The sequence below is a fragment of the Protomyctophum bolini genome (assembly GCF_963924005.1).
Source record: "Protomyctophum bolini genome assembly, chromosome: 8".
Lineage (NCBI taxonomy): Eukaryota > Metazoa > Chordata > Actinopteri > Myctophiformes > Myctophidae > Protomyctophum > Protomyctophum bolini.
This window is the reverse complement of record NC_137869.1, coordinates 4,289,534-4,308,425: the sequence shown is the minus strand read 5'-3', so window position 1 is coordinate 4,308,425 and position 18,892 is coordinate 4,289,534. Positions and strand designations below refer to the sequence as shown.

General features: G+C 41.8%; 1 protein-coding gene across 1 annotated transcript; it reads left to right on the top strand.

The window, feature by feature from the left end:
• Positions 1–54: 54 nt before the first annotated feature.
• On the top strand, positions 55–18,800 carry LOC308319568 (atrial natriuretic peptide receptor 2-like; the record flags this gene model as incomplete). The annotated part of the gene is made up of 20 exons (XM_080769670.1): positions 55–70; positions 832–964; positions 1,673–1,796; positions 3,083–3,185; positions 3,854–3,910; positions 5,153–5,300; positions 6,004–6,090; positions 6,762–6,905; positions 8,053–8,174; positions 8,765–8,909; positions 10,158–10,206; positions 10,603–10,710; positions 11,899–12,018; positions 12,806–12,899; positions 13,876–13,963; positions 14,760–14,899; positions 15,569–15,721; positions 16,326–16,424; positions 16,951–17,042; positions 18,403–18,800. 20 exons carry the CDS (start codon positions 55–57, stop codon positions 18,514–18,516), a joined length of 2,136 nt encoding a protein of 711 aa, XP_080625796.1. The 3' UTR covers positions 18,517–18,800.
• Positions 18,801–18,892: the final 92 nt, after the last annotated feature.

The window sequence follows — 18,892 nt, the reverse complement described above, 5'->3', positions numbered from 1 at the left end:
CTGGATAATACCGAATATGACTGCTGGCCACTCAACAAGCCAAACGATTACAATATGATAAGCTGTGGAGGTGAGTGTTCTTTCATCTGTCTGTATGTCTGTCTGAAGAGTCCTCTTGTATGGCCATGTTGCTTGCTGAGCATACACACACGTGCGCGCGCTCCCAGGATTCAAACTCGGGTCTCCCGCGTGAAAGTCCAACATCTAACCACTAGACCAAAGGGATATACAGTATACCTATGGACTGGGGGAGATATTAGACTGAGACATCAGGCTGAGGCTCTGAGCCACTAGCTCTGCTATATGTGCATGCTGTCTTCATGTTTTATTTTCTAGCCTAGTGATATATAGTTCCCTGTTTTCTGTATTGTTTTTATTTACTCTGTGTTTTATTTTGAAGTAATGCCCCTAGTGTTTCCTGTAGCTGTTTGCTCCAGCCAATCCCAATGTTGATTGTTTTTGAGTTTCACCTGTGTCTACTCTAGTTAGTTCCCACTTCCCTGTGTGTATAATATATGCTTGTTTTTTGTCAGATCCTCTGCTTATTTAACCCCTGTTTGCTGTCAGTTTCGCCACACTGAGTGTTGTATGGACTGGAGAATTTTTCCCCACTTTGATTTAGACTCAAATAAGGGTAGGGAAAACAATTATATTCATAAATACCCCAAATAGCAGATACAACTGCTTGTTTTTGTGGAGATACCGTCTCAAATACAGAAAAGGTAAACCTGTAGTGGTTCTCAAAGTGGGGTCTGGCATGTGTTTGACATGGAAAAGGTTTGAGAAGCACTGCTGTATATAATGCACCGTGTGACTGTGCACCTCGTGTAGGTCTGGAGATGTCTTGGGTGCAGAGACCTCCAGAGAAGGTAACTAATGGGGAGGAGTTCAACGTCACGTACACTGTGACAGCCTCAGACTCCTTCTATGAGTATGCAGTCAAGAACAAGATATTCCTGTTCAGGTGAGTACTGGTTGCATGATAAGCACTGACTTGAAGCCCAGCCCATTCAACTACTGCACGCACGCACACACACACACACACACACACACACACACACACACACACACACACACACACACACACAAACATTTAACATCTTTATTTGCATTCACATTTAAGTGAATGCAAATAAAGATGTCACACACATCTTTGTACACACACACACACACACACACACACACACACACAGTAAACACAGGCAAGTATGCACCTGTGTATGTGGGCTACACACATGTTTTACAACCGTGAATGCAATTATTTACATAGTCACACATTCATTTACAACAGCCAATAATGAAGAAGAAGGAAAATGTTTGCTTGAACCGTGGAGTTCACCAGTATGCATAATTGCATAATCTGCTGACAATACCATTCATCTGCACCTCCATATCCACACGTGTGACACACGTGTGACACACACACACACACACGCACGCACGCACACGCGCACGCGCGCGCGCGCACACACACACACACACACACACACACACACACACACACACACACGTGTGTTGGCATGTGTAGTTGTGTACTAGCCACCTGCCAACCCACTCCCACAACCTCTCCCATACACTGACTGTACAATACTGTAAATGTACTACCATTAAACTGCAAGCTGACAGTGCTGCCATGCTGTACTACTATTGTATGTACACTTTCTTTCTCCAGTGAGGCAGCAGAGGCCAAGCGTTTCTGCCATGACCACAAGTGTCCAGCCAACTGGAACAATGCCAATGAGTTGAACTGCTGTGTTTACCATGCCAACATCCACTCCTGTCCCCTCGCCTCCATGGTCAGTACCCCAACGGCCCTACACAGGGAATAACCTCACTGAGTTGAACGTTCATTGCCTCCCATAGAATTCTCATTGTGGTGTCGCAACTCTCAATTTATCCTTGAAAAAGTTTCATAATTTGTTATGAGCTTTTGCATCTTTTGTTGCTGTTGCTGTTGCTGTAACTCATTAGTGTGAGTCACATTTTTCATGATAGATACGTTTCATCACATCCTTGACTGTGGCTGCTGACTTTGTCGACCTTTTTAACCCATTATGGGCCAGGGCGCTCCCTAAGATCCTCTGGCATGACTATCTCTTTATATTACAACTTAACAGAGAGAAGAGACGATATGTGGCCCATGGATTCCTGACGATGGTAAAATAGTGACCCATACTGTGTCCAAAGCAGGCACCATGAGTCAGAAATACTGGACTTCAAAGGTAATCTAGGCTTAGTTTCATGCAATGTAAAGTGAATTTTATGTATTCTGAATGTACAAATTGTGCTGTATAAATAATGTTGTTGATGAAATCAACTAATCAAATGATTCCCGAGTGCGGCCCGGCTGCAGCTCAACCGCTCCAAGAGATGGGTCAAATGCAGAGAACACATTTCACTGCGGTAACGTGTGTGACAAATCGTACGACTTTGATTTACTGTAGCTGAGGCGCTATAGCCTCGTTGTTTCCACCAGGCCGAAGGTAAATGGTAAATGGTGCATTCATATAGCGCCTTTATCCAAGGCGCTTTACATAGATTGTGCATTACATTCACCCAGTCAATCATACACCAATGGCGGTGGAAACCATGCAAGGCCACGGCACCAACCAGCACATCAGGAGCAATTCGGGGTTCAGTGTCTTGCTCAAGGACACTTCGACACCAACTCTGGCAACCTTGCGGTTTCCATCCGGACACTCTACCCCGCCCTGAGCCACTGCCGCTGAAGGCATGGGGAGAGAGTATGTTTTGCACTCCGTCCGTCCATCCGTCTGTGTACAGCTAATCTCCGGCAACGTTGGCCTGGTCGATGGATGCCAAACCTCTGCCCCAATGTTTCCACAATGGCCTGTTATAGCGCCACCATGAGGCAGATTTTAGCAAAACACATTTCTTTATATTACTCGTGCAGATATACAACCACCAGATGACAGATTATTGCACAAAAACAGACAAAAAAACATGTTCATATTACTCCTAGACATTTTGTCCAAACATCACAAACGCTATTATCCTGGTGGAGACCTGTGCCCCGAGGGGAACTTCTTCTAGTTTATAATTGTTTCATTGTTCCATGCAGGTGGTGTTGGCACATTTGGGAGTGACCTCAGTCATTGCCCATATCAAAATCGGCCAGATGCATGCAGCTCTGGAGTCCAAGGTGATTGTTGAAAGTGCCCAAGGTCAGTGTGCCAACAGTCATAAACCAAAAATAGCAGATCTACAAGCTCACAACGTGGCACAATGTGATGCGTTGTGAGCTTTTAGATCTGCTCTTTTCAGTACCTACGCAACTAAGTAATTTAAACCTTGTTAGTAATGTAGCCATTTGTTGAAATGTGCTGGTGAATGTTGTTTCTGTTTAGTGATAGTCAGTGATGACATTTGCAGGAAATGCTATTTCCCAACAATGTGGGAGTTTTAACCTTGATTTATATGAAGAAAGGGGAGTAGTTTCATGGAAAAGGGCAACATAATTATGGCTCACCAGAGTAGACTCTTACCATTTCCAAAGAATGACTATATTGATTGTGTTTGGAGTTCACAACATCCAAGGAAATAATTGAATAACTTAAACCAGCTTAAACAAATAATGTAAATGCCACTTCATTCAAGTTTTGTGGATAATTTCTAATATTTTATTCATATACACAGTAACGGGACAGAGACAATCATTCAATACATAATATATTCCACTTAACACTATAATGAAGGCAGCGCAAGCCACACAATACATTGGTTGGTTAGATTTAGTTTGAGCACAGAACCATGCTGTCTGTACGAGTGCCATTCAATCCAAAGTAATGACCTCTTCTTGTACTACTTGTGTTGACATGTTTATGTGTTCCAGTGTGTGGTGATGATGTTTGTATGCTGGAGGAGAGCTGTCTGAACTGCCCAGCAGACTGTGGGTTCTGCCCTATGTCCATGTCTATAAAAGTGGCCATAGGTCTTCCTGTCACCCTCTTCTGCAGCGGTTTCATTTTAACCGTGGTGGTGAGGCCCCGCAACAGCACGCACGCGCACACACGCACACGCACGCACACGCACACGCATGCACGGTGCACGCACAGTGGGTGTATCTATCTCCACATACATACATAGAAACATCTCATCCATATATTATCAAACATACAGTACATACTCAGTCAATACATAAATGCACTGCATTATAATCAGATATACTATTCTGACTCACAAATGAAAGGGGCTACAGTCACCATATCACCATACCAAAACATGGTAGGGTCAAAGTACGTACTTAGACAGTAGTTACCACTATTTATCATGTCAAGGATAATGATTGATCAAGACAGTACATTTTTAGGAAAGTGAAGTGCAGTTTTTCACATGTTGGGTTCAGCTAAATACAATTTTGCTAAAAATTTAAAGTCCAGGGCCAGGCTTAGTCTTGTGGTGTTTTGTTTTTTGACGATCTAATTATCGTGCGTGTGTGCGTGCGTGCGTGTGTGTGTGTGTGTTGTTTGGTTGAGGTTGGTTTTGCATACATAGCAATCAGCCCACCAGGGCTGATTGCTATGTAGGCTAAACCATGCATGTCTGACATGCGTTATAGATCATCACGGCCATATTATATAATGAGATCAATATACTGTATATCCCCCACAGTGGCTGCAGTATCAAAAACAGAAGATGTTTTGGGATGAGAGTTGGATCATCAGCTACAAGAACATAATGTTCGGTAAAATGTGTGAGATGAAATACAGATTAATCTATTGTGTAAATGTTTTCCAAACACATTTCATTCAATTCTCACAGGAGTTAATTCAGTGTTTCAGTTTTGATGTATGAGCAGAATCACGGGCAGAAACCTTGCCCTACGACCTGTCCTAGGTCATAGCACGGTATCACCCAAAAGTAGCAAAGAATAGCTGATCTACAAGCTCACAACACGTCACAATGTGCAGTGAGCTTGTATATACTTGTTTTGATACTTGCTATTGTAATTGTTGTTTTAAAAAAAAAGAATACGTTAAAGTTAAAGTGGTTAGGTGTGTCTGTAGCTTTTATGAATATCGAAGCAGCAGTGAAAATGATTAACAAGAGGTTTTGATTGAATAATAACTACGCTGGATCCATTGGAACGAACACGGGTTCTTTCTTATTTATTTATTTTTACCCAAAACAGGGAAGATGTGCTACATGGGCTTCTGCAGTACGACCAGTCTCCAGCCAATGAAGAGTAACTCTGTCCTCAGTTGTACCACAGACGTGACCGTGTGCACCCTGGCCAACAACACCTCCTGCAAGCAAAGCTTCATCCTGCCCGGCATCTAGTGAGTCCCTGCTCTACTTTATTATTCTACCTTATACGGCAACCTACAGTTAAACACTAACCGGTTGCCCTATTATATTCTTTGTTTGTATATAAATTGTGATCTTTAAGCTCACAAAACGTCACATCACAATGATGTCTCTTTGAGCTGACAGGCCCTTTTTGATGTCAATCAATCAAGTCACCTTAATTCAAGTGGCATATGATATTATGTAACATATTCTTATATTTAAATTATATCTCGTTTAGGGGCATGTCATGTGGTCTACCTGCACAGCCTTAATGATCTGGTAGATCACGATCTACCCTTTTTGGTGTCCCTGAGTTACTGTATTGTTACACCCCTAGTGGTTAACTGCTGTGTTTTCCAGTGATGGGATATTGTTACACCCCTAGTGGTTAACTGCCGTGTTTTCCAGTGATGGGATATTGTTACACCCCTAGTGGTTAACTGCCGTGTTTTCCAGTGATGGATATTGTTACACCCCTAGTGGTTAACTGCCGTGTTTTCCAGTGATGGGATATTGTTACACCCCTAGTGGTTAACTGCCGTGTTTTCCAGTGATGGATATTGTTACACCCCTAGTGGTTAACTGCCGTGTTTTCCAGTGATGGATATTGTTACACCCCTAGTGGTTAACTGCCGTGTTTTCCAGTGATGGGATATTGTTACACCCCTAGTGGTTAACTGCTGTGTTTTCCAGTGATGGGAGGACAGTGGCAGTTAAGCACATTCAGAAGAAACACTTCTCCCTCACAAAAACCGTCAGGAAGGAAATCAAAGAGGTCAGGTAAGCAAAATCTACATGATAAAATGTCAAAGAATAAAATAAAACCTATCTCTGTACCACTGCGCTCTGACCACTCTGGCGCGCTGTCCAAATAATCTGTCACCAAAAAAGGAGGGTCACACTCAGAAAAATTAGTCTATATATATATACGGTGGTATATATATATATATACCACCGTGAATGGGAGACAGTCATTGTTTTTCTCCTCTGGTGAAAAGCTGGAGGTTGCACAATGACCCTCCTTGTTTTTGATTTAGCTGAAAGATTAAAACCATGAAAAAAACTTTTCTTGAGGTGAACCATTCCCACACATTGCAGCTTTTTAAATACATTCTTCTACCTGTCATGTCATGTCAACATGTCAATAAAACGTAGAACCATTGTAAAAAAAAACACAGTTTTAAAACCAACGTACCTCGGTACCTGCAAGTACCGTATGTTAAATAAATAAATAAATAAATAATAATAATAAGTACCGTATGTTAAAAGGAATATTGCCGTGAGCTGCTGACTGTGAGTCTATAGCGGTCTGGGCAGTGGGCACTCCAGCCTGACGGAGTGTCGCGGGTTCGAGTCCAGATCCCAACGTCCTTTGCCCCCCCATCTCTGTCAGTGTCTACCTATCAATAAAGGCACAAAAAAGCTAATATAGTATGCTGACATTTCATTAGGGAGATGGACCACCCAAACCTAGCCAAGTTCTTCGGTGGCTCCATCGAGGTGCCATACGTCAGCATCGTCACAGAGTACTGCCCGAAGGGCAGCCTGGCAGACGTTCTGCTGAATGAGGACGTCCCCATCTACTGGGGCTTCAGGTGAGAGTCAATCATCTACTGGGGCTTCAGGTGAGAGTCAATCATCTACTGGGGCTTCAGGTGAGAGTCAATCATCTACTGGGGCTTCAGGTGAGAATCAATCATCTACTGGGGCTTCAGGTGAGAGTCAATCATCTACTGGGGCTTCAGGTGAGAGTCAATCATCTACTGGGGCTTCAGGTGAGAGTCAATCATCTACTGGGGCTTCAGGTGAGTGTCAAATATATACTGGGGCTTCAGGTGAGAATCAATCATCATTGTCCGTCCGTCCGTCCGTCCGTCCGTCCGTCCGTAGATTTCCGGAACCGTAGATGCCAAATTTTACACACACACACACACACACACACACACACACTCCCTGGATGCCAGATGAACGTTCCAGTATGGCCTGTTATAGCGCCACCAGGAGGCCGACTTTTGAAAAACATTTTTTTTTATATTACTCCTCCAGATTCTGTCCCAAAACCCCGCAAATCGTTACACACTATCTCTATAGTGTTCAAGACGGATCTGTCCGATATTTCAGATTCCATCCTAATTGGCTAACATTGGCTTTCAAAGTTTGCAGGATTGGCCCGTTTTGAACAAAAAGCCTCAAATCATGAACGGAGCATGGAATATATCCCACCCTTTTCACATTGGCCTATTATAGCGCCACCAACAGGTGGATTTTTGCAAAACACATTTTTGGAACAAAAAGCCAGAACAGAGCGTGCAGTTTACGTGAAATCTTTCACAGACTTTCCTACTAGGCTGAGGAATATATCCCACCCTTTTCACATTGGCCTGTTATAGCGCCACCAACAGGAGGATTTTTGCAAAACACATTTTTAGAACAAAATGCCTCAAATCATCCTATTGCCATCCAAGGCGTAAGAAGAAATCTCACCCTTTTCACATTGACCTATTATAGCACCACCAGGAGGCCTGACCTGGTGGAGACCTGTGCCCCGAGGGGCACGTTTTCTAATTTTTTTGTTGATTTGTTGATGAGATGAAAATAAAAGTAAATGCGTTCTGGAATAAATACAAATAAATAATAGTTGCAGTCCTAGTCAGTAGCACAGGCTTGGTATACTTGCACAACGATGTGTTCTTATCAGCAGGCGTATCTCCTCTTCTTTGTTTGTCCTGTTCCTACCCTCAGACTGTCCTTTGCCACAGATATTGCCCGTGGGATGGCCTATCTCCACCAGCACAAGATGTTTCATGGGAGACTTCACTCCAGGAACTGTGTCATCGATGACCGCTGGGTCTGCAAAATCGCAGGTGGCAAAATATGTAGTCATGGACTCATGCAACCACTCATTCTCAGGCGTAAAGCCCATACAGGAAGGAGTCCTAATCATGGACCCTTATCTGCAGACCTGCAGCTTTGTTGAGACTCTTCCTGTGTTATATTTTATGTTGGTCTGTAGTGATTGGCTACGGTTAAATGAATTTGATGTTAACCAATAGTCAAATTGAATCAACAGTCTACAAATCATTTCACTATTCTGCCACACCAGTAACATAATATATATGTTAAGACAGTGGTTCTCAACCTGTTGCGGATCCCCAAATGCGGGGGACCTCCTACATTCCAAGTGTTTGTCTCCACTTCAAATATGATTTATTTTGTGGGTTTGTACGCCTGACCATTTTGAGTTAGGACACTGAGTTACACCAGTTAAGGCACCAGCAGTAGGACGTACCTACTTCAGTTACGTAGGTCATGTATAGTATAGTGTATAGTTAGGGCACCCAGGTTGAGCCTAGGTTACATTCACCTTCACCTTTTAGATTGCAGTTGTAGGGGAGCACCAATGAGTTCTAAAAGTAACGCTGCAATCCAATTCAATATTGTGTGTTGGATCCAGACTATGGGCTCACGTTCTACAGAAAGGAAGACTTTGAGAACGGCAGTACTGGCTTCCATTGTGGGGACATGTACCGTGTGTACTGTGCTCCCGAGGTCCTGCTGGGAAGCAGCTCCAACATCACCCCGGCCGCAGATGTCTACAGGTGTGTTTTTTGATTGATTTTATTTATTTATTAACAGTTTGCAGAATTACAGGACATTTCAAGCACAAACTCAATACAAAGACTGTTAACTGTGAGTGGACGACCCAATTAAGCATTACACTTGTTTACAAGAGGGTCCACCATGTTCAATTCATCAAAACATTTAGAGACGTACAAATAGACACTTCCATATAGTCAAAGAACAGAACAGGAATTCATCATAAAGGAAGCAAAAAGGGAAAAGCAACATATACAGTGAGGGGAAAAAAGGGGAGGGGGGGCGGTGGGGGGGGATTCAGATTTTACGGGGGCCAGTTTTGAATTGCAGCCGTCCGTAGTTGCCCTTTGAGAGCGGTTTTGAAGGAGTCAAGGGATTCACACGTCTTAATGACTGTTGGTAGGGCGTTCCACATTTTGGTGGCATAGGAGTTAAAAAAAATGTAGTCCCTTGTTTGTGCCGAATCTGGGTTGTACATGGTTAAGGAAAGGAAAGGTACTATGTTTACCCAGGGTAACTGGACTAAGCTCAAGAACTTGTTTACAGCCAGGCCCTGCTCATAGAACATTTCATGGTAGAGGTTCAATGCCTTGTCCAAGGGCACTTCAGCGGTGGTAATTTTAACGTGCCGGTCCGGGGATACGAACTAGCGACCTTCCGATATCAAGACCGCTCCGCAAACCGTTCGGCCACCGCTGGTTTGTTGCACTCCCTCTGGTGTTGTGGTGTTGTGTACCAGCAGCTGGTTTTAATTTGACACTTTGCCCAGTGTGACTGACCAACGATGAGTGCAGTAGTAGCAGTCTAAAGTAAAACAACGTAAAAGATCTATTTGGGAAGAGAGACTTTACGACTATTACAAATTATAATCTCAACCAATACCATGGAGAGTCAAAGTCATATTAGTAGCATGCCTTTAATAGACTGGATTGGTAATCAAGGCATTCCTGCAAACTTGGAATGCACCTTGAAGAACACCCTGGAAAATGAGATGCTGCTTAAGTTCTCAAGGGTTTTTTTCTTTCTAAAAGGTACGTTATTAAATATTATTATTATTTTAGTCTCTCATATTCAGAACGAATGAAGTTCATATTAATGTAGGCCTAAGTATGCCCCCATTCTTATTAACATCCTGTTGATATTCATAATGACATTGGTGTTGATGACACCATCTGACTAACAGAGTGGAAGATGACGATATAATGAATAATAAATATCCCTTTTTCTATACTTTGCCTTCCTCTCCCTAGCTACTCCATGATCCTGGTGGAGATAGCAACCCGCTCGGACCTCATTTCAGTGAGTATGAAGGGCCTTCTATGCCTAGAATATTTAGAATAATAAGATCAGATAAAAAGTAAAAAACACTAGTGTGAGTTGTCCAATTTTGGGACATATTGTTTGTCTTGGTTTATGTCAAAGACTCGACATAGAGACCGTAACCCTAACCCTGAACGTTGGCCTGAAAATGTAGGCGTGTGAACACAAAGTCACAGCACTACCTTCAAGCACCTCAAAGTGTGCTATGATTTATGTATACTATTTCTTACCTTGCGTTGCTAGTACTCTTATTAGTTTTATTAGTTTCATTTCTTTATTATCGTTGTTGCTACAGTTCTTTTAATCTCTTGAGATTACAACCCTTGGATTCCTTTTGATGTTTGGTGCATAATTGGAATCCTCCCCCCCCAACAGGCCCAGGCTGAGGCAGATAAGATGGATGTCATGTGGCGCCCCCCACTGCCTGAACTGAGATCAGGCAGGACCGACACCGACTGTCCCAGTCGAACAGACTACTGTGAGGTCTGTCAGATCTGTTACTAGACCATTGGTTCTCAAAGTGGGGTCTGTGTTCCCCCAGGGGTCCTTGAGGGTGTTCCAGTGGGTCCCGAGCAAAATGAGTTGTTATAGCATCAAAATGTAACCACTTATTCTCTTCTTATATAATCTTTTCCATCCATACGTATAATCTTATATAAAGTAAGTAAGCCTATACTGTACATCAGCTATTTGGAAATAGCCGATCTACAAGCGATGCAATGCAATGTAAGCAAAGCTTGTAGATCTGCAATTGTCAAAAAGAATCTTGAAGACTTGTGAATAAATTTGGGATATTTGTGAAACATTTTAACAACACAAATCTTGGGGGTCACTGGCACACTGGCACACATCCGGTCATCCGCGGCCAAATACATAACAATTTGAGGGTCCTTGACAAGAAAAGGTTTGAGAACCACTGGTTCAGAATACAGTGAAACTAGGTTATGTTAATGATAATAGCCACCATGACGAGAAGAATTCTCTCTCACTTCAAAGGAATAAACAGCAATGTTTTTATGGGGTAGACGGTAGTAAGTTACGCATTAGGCTACTCAAGAGTGCATTATGCAATAATATTATTTTCACTTTCAGTAATATAATTATTACAGTTACCGGTACATAACAACTAAACTGGTGTGAAAAAGTGGTTAAAAAAGAAGACAAAAAAAAGAAAAGATAGATGCAAGCATTGCCTCAAGCAGTGACTCAAGACGTTGTGGGCTTATAGTTTCACAATATTTAAGCATCTCTGGAACCGAGTCAAACTGTAATGCCTACAATTCTAAGTGCATGTCAGGGAGGGTTGGGGGGGGGGGGGGGGGGTCCCAGTTCAAATATGTTTATTTTGGGGAGTCGCTGCCTGTCACAAGCAACCAGTTGTGCCTTTCTCCACTTAGAGACCCTTCTCCAACAGCTCAGCCTCGTTTCCTTTTCCCCACTGGTATCCATCTGAGGGCCACTTTGGGGATCTGCTCTGGGGGCATTTGAAGTACTTGTCCAAGCCATCTTAGATGACTGTGTTTAACTTCCATCAACACGTGGTGTTTTTGGTGCGGTGTTACTGTTGATAACAAGGCCTGTCTGCAGTGTAGAGCATACTTGGTGAGTCGATCCGCTTCGTGAAGTGAAATGCTCTCCTTGTCTCCTCTCTTCTTTGTGAATTATGAGCAGCTCATTAAGAAGTGCTGGTCACACAGCGTCACCACGAGACCCACGTTTGAACAGGTGAAGAAAATGCTGGATAAGATGAACCCACACAAAGTCAGCCCTGTGGACATGATGATGAACCTGGTAAGAACCAGACAGCGGTGGAAAGTGCTCTCATCGCTGTCGCTTAAAGCATTTTCCGTATCCTTCTTGCACTTATGTTCTTGCACATGAAGCTGTTATGCAGGGCCCCAATTAGTTCAAACAAACCTTAAAAAGGTATTTGCAAATACTGTCAGGCCCAGGTCTGTTGAGAAAAGCCCGGGAGAAGCGTTTTGTGAGATTGATGAGTTGTGGTCCCATGGCTGACTTTCCCCAGCTTAAATAAAGATATACAAAGGGTATAACTACTAGACCATTGATGGTGTAGTGGTTAAGAACCATAAGTGCCCCTATGGGTCTAGGACTGAATCCTGCCAGAGAACTTCTTTCCAAACACATAAGGAGCTAGCTCTCAAGAAAGTATTTGAAAATCAGTCCCATATATACTTTTTTCAATGTATTTTTATTGAGGCTCTGAAATTTCACAGCTGTTCAATCGCAATTCAATGTATATAGAACCACACATTTTCTTTTTTGTAACACAACATAGGAAAACAAGTACCACAATACAAGCATTACAATGCACAGACAAAAAACTAAAACTATGGAGAAAGCATGTTGCAACAGTGCACCATGCAGGTTAAACCTGCACTAAAATGAGTTACTACTCCTGCCAGCCTACTTACTGTCTGTCCCTCCATAAAAAATATAAAATAAAGGCGAAAGCCACAAAAAAACATTAAAAATAAATAGAAAATGAGTTACTACTATTATTTAACCTGTGGCTGGTTCTTGTCATGGTAACAATAATGGTTTCCTGTAATCCTAGATGGAAAAGTACAGCAAGCATCTGGAGGCGATAGTGGCTGAGAGAACACAGGACCTTCTTCAGGAGAAACAGAAGACCGATCGCTTGTTATACAGTAAGTCGGGATTAGTACTAGTGAACATTATTCAGGAGAGCACAAATTCACACAATGCAGATCCTAAAGAAACGGTCACAGTTGAAAGAGAGATAACCACATTATTTGTAGGAGATATGAAAGGTCACCCAGTTCGACATATTGACAAACATATTGAAAGCAAAATAAAGACATTCTCTTGGATATTAAAATGTTGGGTATTAAATATGTTAGGGGCTACCACAGCAATGAAAGCTTGCTCCTTGGTCAGGACGGTATTCCAATTATTATGTCTATTAGATTTCTGCAGTACAAAGACACATCACAAAGTTAATAAAACCCTACTGTACACAGAAGGAAAGAAGAGGGTGTGAGACATGTGCTAACATCTCTCTCTCTCTCTCCCCATATTCCCGTATTCCCCATGCTTTTTGTTCTTGCTTAATGTAAGTCGCTCTGGATTAAGAGCGTCTGCTAAATGCCTAAATTGTAAATTGTAAATTGTCTCTCTGTGTCGTTTGGGTTAGGTGTTTTCGGCTGACGGGCTATATGCTTTTACCACCACTGTGTGTCATGCTAACATGACAATGTACATCACACACCGTAAATGAACACCATTGTAATTTGTGGTTGATAAAGCTCTCAACTCATAACACTGGAATATGGTGTAATATGCTGTATACAATAACTGGAGAGAGAGCCGGCCTATACTCTAATCACCACTTACTAAAACAAACAGATAAGATGTCATAAGCTTGGGGGGAAGACATATTTTCTGTGTACACAGTAAACAGCGCAGCTCTGTGACATGGGGTGGTAGCTAAAATAATTCAAATTGTGATGCGAATGAGACCATTTCATTTAACCCAACACTATCATCTAGTGGTGGATGAATAGATGTGCATCATACCATCGCCTATATGTACAGTATCTAATTATTATTAATAATGTAAAAATGTTAATAGTAATGACTTCATACCATGAAATCTGCATCCAGGTATGTTGCCAAAACCAGTTGCTGATACCCTTCGCCAAGGTCGTACAGCAGAGGCACAGACCTATTCCAATGCTACGGTGTACTTCAGGTATGATGGATCAAAATACAGCAAACTACTACAGTACATGATCATGACTTCATCATACTGCCATTCACTTATGGCTCTTTTCCATTACGTAAGGTAACCCAGAACCTTCCATAACCTGAAACTTTTCACATTCTGTGAAGTTCTGTTATTCTTTTTTTGGTTTGTTGTTGTTTACATTTACATTATAACCAGAACAACGTACCCTGAAGGGGGAGGTACATCATGCAAAAAAGGTGAAAATAGCAGATCTACAAGCTCACCTTTTTAGGGGGAAAAAGGGGGAACAAAATAACTCTTGGTCAGTACTACCTACTGAGCAAGGCTCAAATTAGGTTATGACAATGGTGGGAAGAATCCTTTGAAAATAGCAGATCTAGATTATATCTAGATCTAGCTATTTTCAAATGGCTAAACACATAATTGTTATATACAGTATTATAGTATAGGTCTGAAGTGGTTTTGTGATAATTTTAACATGGTAAATGGTGCATTTATGTAGTGCCTTTATCCAAGGCGCTTTACATAGATTGTGCATTTCATTCACCCATTCACACACACATTCATACACCGATGGTGGCAGAAACCATGCCAGGCATCAACCAGCACATCAGGAGCAATTAGGGGTTCAGAGTCTTGCTCAAGGACACTTCGACACTAACTCTGGGGGAGCCCGGGTTTGAACTGGCAACCTTGTGGTTACCATCCAGCCACTCTACTCTACCCCTGAGCCACCGCCGACCCACATGAATAGGATATGTCTAACTTGGTTAAAATAAGTTGTAATGTTTCTCTGTAGTGATATTGTAGGCTTCACTCAGCTCTCAGGGACCAGCACCCCCCACCAGGTGGTGGACTTCCTCAACAAACTGTACACCACCTTTGATGACATAATTGACAATTTTGATGTCTACAAAGTAGAGACAATAGGAGACGCTTGTGAGTATAGATGTAAGAAATTCCTTCTTATATGCATCGATTGTGTAGTATTGTGCTGTGTGTTGTTGTGGACCTTAAACTGTATGGTACTGTACTGTGATATGAAATGAAATGTTGTAAACCATTTATAACAGAATGGTTGTTATCTGTGTCTCGTCGTCTCTCTGTATCTGTACTTTACGCCTGCTCCCTGGGTCATGTTTCTTGTACCCAGTGGTGTGAACTACAAGTTTGAGGTACTGGAGTATTTCCACTTTTCTGTACTTTTACTTCTACTCCACTACATCTCAGGGGCAAATATTGTACTTTTTACTGTACGATTATTTGAAAACTTTAGTTACTAGTTACTTTGTAGATTTGAATTATTATTACAAAACCACTTCAGACATATAATTTGACAATAGACGATCTACAAGCTCGCAATGCGTCACTTTGTTTCCAGTTGTAAGCTTGTGCTATTTTCAAAGGATCTTTTTACATTTGAAAACTTATGAAATAGGACCTTCTGCATAATGAGTACTTTTAATTTGGGTAATTTAAGTATTATTTGGTGCCAATACTTTTGTACCTTTTACTGAAGTACATTTTGAATACCGAACTTGTACTAGTAACAGACTATATCTACAATAGGGTAATGATACTTTAACTGTTTCCACCACTGCCTTCCAGATATGGTGGTCTCTGGTGTGCCCAATGAGAATGGCATCAATCATGCAGGGGAGATAGCCAGCATGGCCCTGGGTCTGGTCAGCGTCTGCCATTCTTTCGAAATCCCCCACAAGCCCATGACGCAGCTCCAAATACGAGCTGGTATCCATTCAGGTACAGTCGCAGCTTCAAATAGGAGCTGGTAATGATATACACTCGTATACAGTGGCTCTTTCATCTTTCCCTCATGTGACCTCATCAATCATTATCTTGTCTCTTCAGTTCCGTCTCATTCATTCTACTTCGTACTTGCATGTCTATTAGGACAGCTGTCCGTGGTTCCCACATGATTTTTTGTTTGCACAGCGTTGTGTGTTTCGTATGTATGAGCACGGAATGTGATGATTTATTTATTAGCTGAGCACGGAATGTGGTGTATGATGATGTATGATGATAAGAGTGCCCCTCACTTCACACAAGAGTGATTTTTCTTTTGGTCCAGTGAATAAAAGCTTGAACACCTAGTCAAATACCTGTGGTGCTATCACAATATTCCACAGCCTGTTATTGGGACACTGATTTGATTTCACGGACCCATGTCGGATTTTTCATGTCCAATTCATTTATTACGTTGTGTATACTTTTTGGAACCAGGAAATTATGGTTGCTCAGGCAGGAGATTGTATTGGTTGAACTGCCATACATAATATTGTAGGCTACAGGAGAACAACTAAAATAAATTATGTTTTGTTCACTTTGTTTATTGTTGTCCCGACAGGACCTGTTGTAGCTGGGGTTGTTGGTACCAAAATGCCACGTTATTGCTTATTTGGAGATACAGTCAACACATCATCACGGATGGAGTCAACAAGCGAAGGTAATAATTAAGGGAACATTAGACACAACACACTTTTGACCCAGTACACCAGTGGTTCCCAAAGTGGGGACCAGCGACCCCTAGGGGTCCTTGAGAGAGTTTCCGGGGGTCCCCAGCTAAATGACAATTAGGAACCAAATGGACCCTTATGGGTCTGTAACTCAGAGAGTTCGGAGTTAAATTAACTTACAGGAGTGGGTAGAATTAACATTTGTATTTGGGGGCTTTGGTAAGGGGTGAAAAAATAGAAACATGAGCTAACCCATTAAAGTAATGCAGCTGCTTACCATGTACAGGCTTCATCTTACAAATTACTTCGTTTACAGATTGATTGCACAGTAAAATCTGAAAGTTTAATTTAATTTTACATTTTTATTTACGATGTACAAGCTTGTACTTTTACTTTTATTACCAAGTACATTTCGATCCCAATACCTTTGTACTTTTGAATATCAAACTTGTACTTGAAACAGACCATTACTACAACAATAGGGTATTGGAACTAGTACTTTTTCCACCACTGTAGCGCTGAAGATCCAGGTGAGTGGAGCCACAGCTGACCTGCTTCACACACTGGGCGGCTACGTTCTGACCTGCAGAGGCTCACTCAATGTCAAGGTAACTGCAAGAGAGCTCAAGAGCTTCTCCACATGATTTCTTCTTTTTTGGGGGGTTTACAGTAAAGTGTAAATTTAAGGACTTTTAAGACTACTGCATCAAAAGTAATCAATAACAATAAACTATAAAAACTGGTCAAACATTTGTCAAATTATATAAGAAAGATGCAAACATTGTGAAAAGAGCCAGGTCTGCATTAAGCTCTAAAATAGCAGGTCTACAAGCTCACAACCTGCTATTTTCACGTTTATCTGTGGAACAGAGTCAAACTGAATCGAATGCCTCAACAACCAAACTCCTACAATTCAAGTGGTTGACACAGGGTCTATATGATTATTTGTGGGGGTCACGTCCTGAAAAGGTTAAGAACCACTGTTTTAGGGGCATGCTTTTTGTTTAGAAAAAAAGGGGGAAAAAACAGCAGAGAGAAAGAGAGAGTAATGGCTGTTTAATTAGGACATTCTTGGATGTGACCATGGCATGGAAGTTCAAGTTGCCATGGCAACTTGAACCTCCTTCAGAGGCGCAAGCACATTTTAACTGTCCAGTCTACATCGTCATTGAATTAACTCATGTGATGTTGTTTTTAACAGATCAGATAATGTGTCCACTTAGTCATTGAATTAACTTGTTATGTTGTTTTCAAGTAAATACACAATTTCTGTATATTCATTATTGAAAATAATACCTTTAAACCAGGGGTTCACAAACTTTAATCACTTCAGCCCTATTTGATTTTTTAAATATAGCTCATCTACAAGCTCACACCGTGACGCATTGTGAGCTTTCCGACCTCTCCTGAATTTTGTTTTCCTCTTTTGAAAACATCTGAATATATATATTTTTCAATAATAATGTTTTTTTTGTAAGGATAACAACGTGGATATTTACTCATAATCGATAACCCCACATACTAATTTGAACTTGATTGAACAACAGAAGACATCCATCCCTATGAGAGAGATGCACTGAGATCACACAAGCTCAGAAACTGGATAAGGGCACACGATCTTTGAAGCTGCGAGTTTGAAATGATCACAGCCAGGAATCTACACTCGGGAGCTTTTAAGTGGACAAGGCTGGGTGTGTCTGATATTCCTGCCCTTTATCTTTGTGTTCACACAGTTACCTAGGCAACTCTTTGGCTGGTAGTGTAGTTGTGGGTGAGGGGCAGCTGCTCATTTGTCCCAAGCCTTATAGATGGAGCGTGAGACGTGAGTCAAGCACCACATTGAAAAATGAGATGTCTCAATTAGGGCCTGTGTGGACTGCTCATTTGCTCCCTCAACCTCGGTGACCCACATTTAATATTGAGAGCAACAAACTGACTGTTGCTCTTTCTTGTACTTTGTCCTTACAGGGGAAGGGGGAAATGACAACATGGTGGCTTGAAGCAAAGACAGACGATCAGACGATAGACCCGCTGCTCAGGGCCATCGAGGCCAGAGGAGCTCCTGTGCCAATTAGCAACTAGAGCAGTGCTTCTCAAACGCTTTCATTTCATCAAGGACCCCCAGTTTGGTATGCAATAGGCCACGGACCCCTCCCCCTAACCCTGACTGTACAAATGGAACCAATGGTCCATTTGGTTGCGTTTGTACACTCTGGGTTACAGTCAGACGCATCTAGCTGGGTGGGGACCGAGTCCTGGACCGGGACCCGTTGGACTAGAGAGCTATTTTAGTGAATATTCCTAAAACGTGTACATAACGGTGTAAACAGAGATCAACAGTGGAATTGTCTTAGTATCTTATAAGTTGAGGTGGTGTTATTATGGCAACACACACAAGCTAAAGAATTTGGTAACATTTAGTGTTTTAGCACAAAATGAGCATTAACGAGTTTCATCA